The sequence below is a fragment of the Echinops telfairi genome, unplaced genomic scaffold (genome assembly GCF_000313985.2).
Source record: "Echinops telfairi isolate 266 unplaced genomic scaffold, ASM31398v2 ScPeMD7_7410;HRSCAF=8448, whole genome shotgun sequence".
Classification (NCBI taxonomy): Eukaryota; Metazoa; Chordata; class Mammalia; order Afrosoricida; family Tenrecidae; genus Echinops; species Echinops telfairi.
Window position 1 is genome coordinate 1,724,646 of NW_022111310.1, and position 4,024 is coordinate 1,728,669.

The 4,024-nt window shown below is 54.7% G+C and overlaps 1 protein-coding gene across 1 annotated transcript in view; it reads right to left on the minus strand.

The window, feature by feature from the left end:
* Positions 1 to 3,794, minus strand: part of SHB (SH2 domain containing adaptor protein B) — a 114,442-nt gene extending 110,648 nt beyond the window's left edge. Inside the window, exon 1 of the mRNA XM_004710996.2 lies at positions 3,582 to 3,794. Coding sequence (XP_004711053.1) covers positions 3,582 to 3,794 — 213 coding nt within the window. The remainder of the gene's footprint in view (positions 1 to 3,581) is intronic.
* Positions 3,795 to 4,024: the final 230 nt, after the last annotated feature.

Genomic DNA, 4,024 nt, shown 5'->3' on the forward strand with positions numbered 1-4,024 from the left:
CCACCACCACCCTGAGCAACTCCTCTTACCCCAATGTCGGGTTCTCCCACTGTCAAGGACTCCAGTTTGTGGGTTCCAGTATTAGACCTCAGCCTACCTCATGCCATCTCTCATTTCCCAGCCACAAGTGACACCCACCAGGAGGAGACTTGAGTTTCCAACACTGAGGCTTCACACACATATGTGTGAGCACACACAAGCGAGGGGGAGGTGGAGGGTAGGGGGGGAGTTGTGTGCCTTGAAATGTCTATGGGGACATCCTACTATCATTTAATTCCATTTTTCCAAGAACATTTTTATTTCCCTCATATATAGCTCCCCCCCAGACACACACTTATATATGCACACACTATCAGGCACACATCTACATATACACACACACAGCACTGGCACATGATAGGCATCACTTGCAATCACCCCTTCTTCTGCATCTAAATTCTTCTCTTTTTAGATCCGATTCAAAAGCCACTTCTGGGTCCCCCAAAACAACCACAAGGAAAACAAATAATTATAGTGCTAGGCTTGGACACAGACACGTCTTCTGGAACTCTGATGACCTTCCCTCCACCACAGCGTTGTATTGAGAGCTCTCTGAGCACAAACTTAGTCTGGGTAAAACTTAATGTTATATTAGGGCAGGAACTAGCACAATAAACAAGGTCCCCTTTCCAAATGAGCAAAGGCTCCAAAGGGGTGGGTATTGGCCTGGGATCAGGAGGCAGCCCCACAGTTCCAGCAGAGGTGAGGACACCAGAGTCTCTGCAGGCCGGACCAGAGGGAGAGGATTGGCAAAACCACTGTTTTAGAACAATGGCTTTCAAGTGTGGTCCCAGGACCAGCAGCAGATACAGACAGCAACTAGGGACTTGCTAGACAGGCCAATTCTTGGCCCTACCAATACCTAATGAATTACAAACTGGGGCAAGGCCCAGAGACAATTGACTTCTGCGCCAGTCTTCCAAGCCCACCAAGTTTGTGAACCAGTGTACTAGGCCACCCCAAGGTCTCTCCCTGGCTGCCTCCCATCTCCCCTCAGAAAGAATATCTGGCTGCTGCAGTTACGCAGGCTCTCTGAGAGGTGGACATCTCAAAAGATCAAAGGGCACAAAGCCACCGCTTACTCTCAGGGAAGGGTAGCCCAGAGAGATCACAGCACTAAAAAAACTCAGTCACTGCCACCAAGTCAATTCTGACTTAGCAACCTCACAGGACAGGGCAGAACTGCCCAGTGGGCTTCTGAGGCTGGACATCTTTGCAGGAGTAGAATTCTTTCTCCCTGAAAGCACTTGGGGGTTCTGAGCAGTGGGAGGAGATCTGACCTTAAAGCCTAGTGTGTAAGCCACTGCGCCACCATGCTAACAGAGAAAACTTTTACTGGCCCCCCTGCACTTAGCCCTCCCTGGCCTGAGCCTCCCTGCCTCTCTAGGGTCCTGCCCTACTGTAACCTAATATTCCACCCACAGGGGACATTACTTGCAGTTCCCAAAAGCACCAGACAGTCTTCTCCAGGCCAACAATGGTTCAGATCCTTACCTTGCTCCAAAGGGCCCACCTCAAAGGGGCACTCCTTGACCTACCCCTCAACTCTCTTCAGTCCCATCTGTTAACATCACAGGACCCATGGCCACACAGTCTTCACTGAAGACATCAACTCTGTGAGGGGTTCCACCAGCAAAGGAAGGGGGGAAGAGAGTGGGCGCAGAGACGACCCCACAATAAACACTTGGAAGAAGGAAGCCAAGTTCTGAACACCCTTGCCATTCCAGGATAAAACTCGCGGCATGATTCCTCAGTGTTTGAAATAATCTGAACTGTAACCGGCAAAAAAAAAAAGTGAAGTTTCAAAGCCATTCAAGACTGCCACAGACGAACAAGCAGGGCCAGGTGCCCTGGGCCAGGACAAGGTGCCCACCTGGGAGAGGGAGGCAGAAGTAAGGTGTTTAAAAAAAAAAAAGGTGGGGGTGGGGTGGCTGCACACACACTCAGGGAGTTTAAAGCAATTATTGGCTGGGAACCTGGAGAGGGAAAGTTGCCTGATCTTTTTCCTGCTTTCCATTCCCAAGAACTCTAGGTTCTCCCAGTCCATTTATCATACCAAGTGTGGGCTGCCCAGGCAGATCCAAGAGAAATCTCCCCCCTCCACCCAGGCAGCTCCTGGGGGGGCGCTGGGGAGGGAGGGGCCCTGGTTCCCAGTTTCCCATCCCCTAGGTGTGTCATCCTGGGAGCTTGGGGAGTTCAGCCCACACTTGTGGAAAGGGGGTATCATCCATGCTGCCCACCACAGTCTGCCCAGGCAAGGATATTCCCAGGTCCTGGGAAAAAGTTGGGTGGACAGAAAAATTATAGGAGGGGCATCCCTTAACTTCCTTCAGTCAAACAAAAAAGATCCCTCTGTAAGCACCAGCTGGCAGGTAGGAGCCTGTCTCCCTCCTGTCTGGACACCCAGGGCTGAAAGGAACTCAGACTCTGCGTGGCGCCCCTGCCCAGACCTGGGCAGACGGTTACCTTTGGGAGGCTGAGGGTGAGGGGGGTGGGATAGAACAAGAGGAGCGGTGTGACAGCCAGCGACTGTGCTGGCAGGGTTGGGGCTCTCAGGCTGGGCCCTGATTGAATCAAAACAGGGCCTTCCACCAGAAGTGCAAAGACGTGTATTATTTTATGGGGGAAGGGAGGTGTCACCGGGAATGTGAAAGAGGGAGGGAGAGGAAGGGGCTGGAACTGGCTGTAATTAACTGGTCTGCATAAAAGAAAGACAAAGATGACCAGATAGGTTAGGGAAAAGGACGGTCACAAATGCCGCCCCCCTCCCCCCTAATCCCTGGGGCAGTACGGACTGGGGGTGGGATCCAAGAAGAAGGTAAGGATAGGGGTTGGGTTTCCTTCCAAGGAACCACAGCAGTCTCTTAAGAGGCTGGAACCCCAAGGGTCCGAAGCTGGGAGCTCTTGGTGGCAGCGCGGTTTAAACCAGAAAAGCACGCGTACGGGTTCCCGTTGAAGCGCCAGCACAAAAGGCTGCCTTGATTTGGAGGGGGGCGGAGGTAAGCGCAGGGTGTTTCTAAGAGAGATCTACACATACTCGGTTAGGGACAGCCCGTCTGGATCTGCCGCCAAGAACGCTGGGTAATCTGGGGCGGGGTGGGGGGTGGTTCTCAGCTCTGGACCTCAGTTTCCCAATGATAGCGTGGGAGAGAGGGAAGCAAGAGTAAATGGCTTTTACGTCCGTGACAAGAAGGCCTCTCGAACACTTCCCTCCTCCGGGTCCGGAAGGGCTGGCTGCGACTCTTAGGAGGGTCAGGTGGGGCAAGGCGCTGGCGCACGGGCTCCCAGCGCCTGGTTCTGGGCCCAGAGACTGGACGGACGTTCTAGGACAGCAGCGAAAACAGAAGGGTGTCGGGAGGTCTTCCACCGCAGGGAAAGCGTGGGAGGGGCAGACTTGGGAAGGGGTGTGGGAGGGAGCCCGGATCCCCAAATCCTAGCCTTAAGTTGACGACAGGGTTCCGGAGCAGCGCTCCGTCTCGATTTCCCAAGCGCACGGCGTCCCCAGCAGCGCTCCGGGGTGAAGCCCAGGGGCGCCGCCTTACCTTTTCCTTCTTGCCCTGCCCGCTCTCCTCCGCGGCCGGAGCGGCGCACTTGTTGAGCAGCTTCTTGCTTCCGCAGGACGTCGGGCTCCAGGTGCGGCCGCCAGAGCAGGCGCCCCCCGTGGGGTCCCCGGCGCCCCCGCCCGCGGCGCTCTCCACCTTAATCAGGCGGTGCTTGGGGGAGATGTAGCTGCCCCTCCCGCCCTCCCTGGACATCCCACTGCCCTTTGGGGACGCCGAGGACGAGGAGGAGGACGATGAGGATGACGACCAAGGTGAAGGCAAGAAGAGCCCCTGGCAGAAACGCGAAGAAAGACCCCTGATGGCATTTAACATCAAATGAGCCCTCCCAGAGCCACCCGCCGTGGAATCTAAAATTGCCAAATATCCTTTCTTACAGAATCTCTGACTTGGTGGTGGAGGAGGAGGAAGAGTTGGCTTCAGCT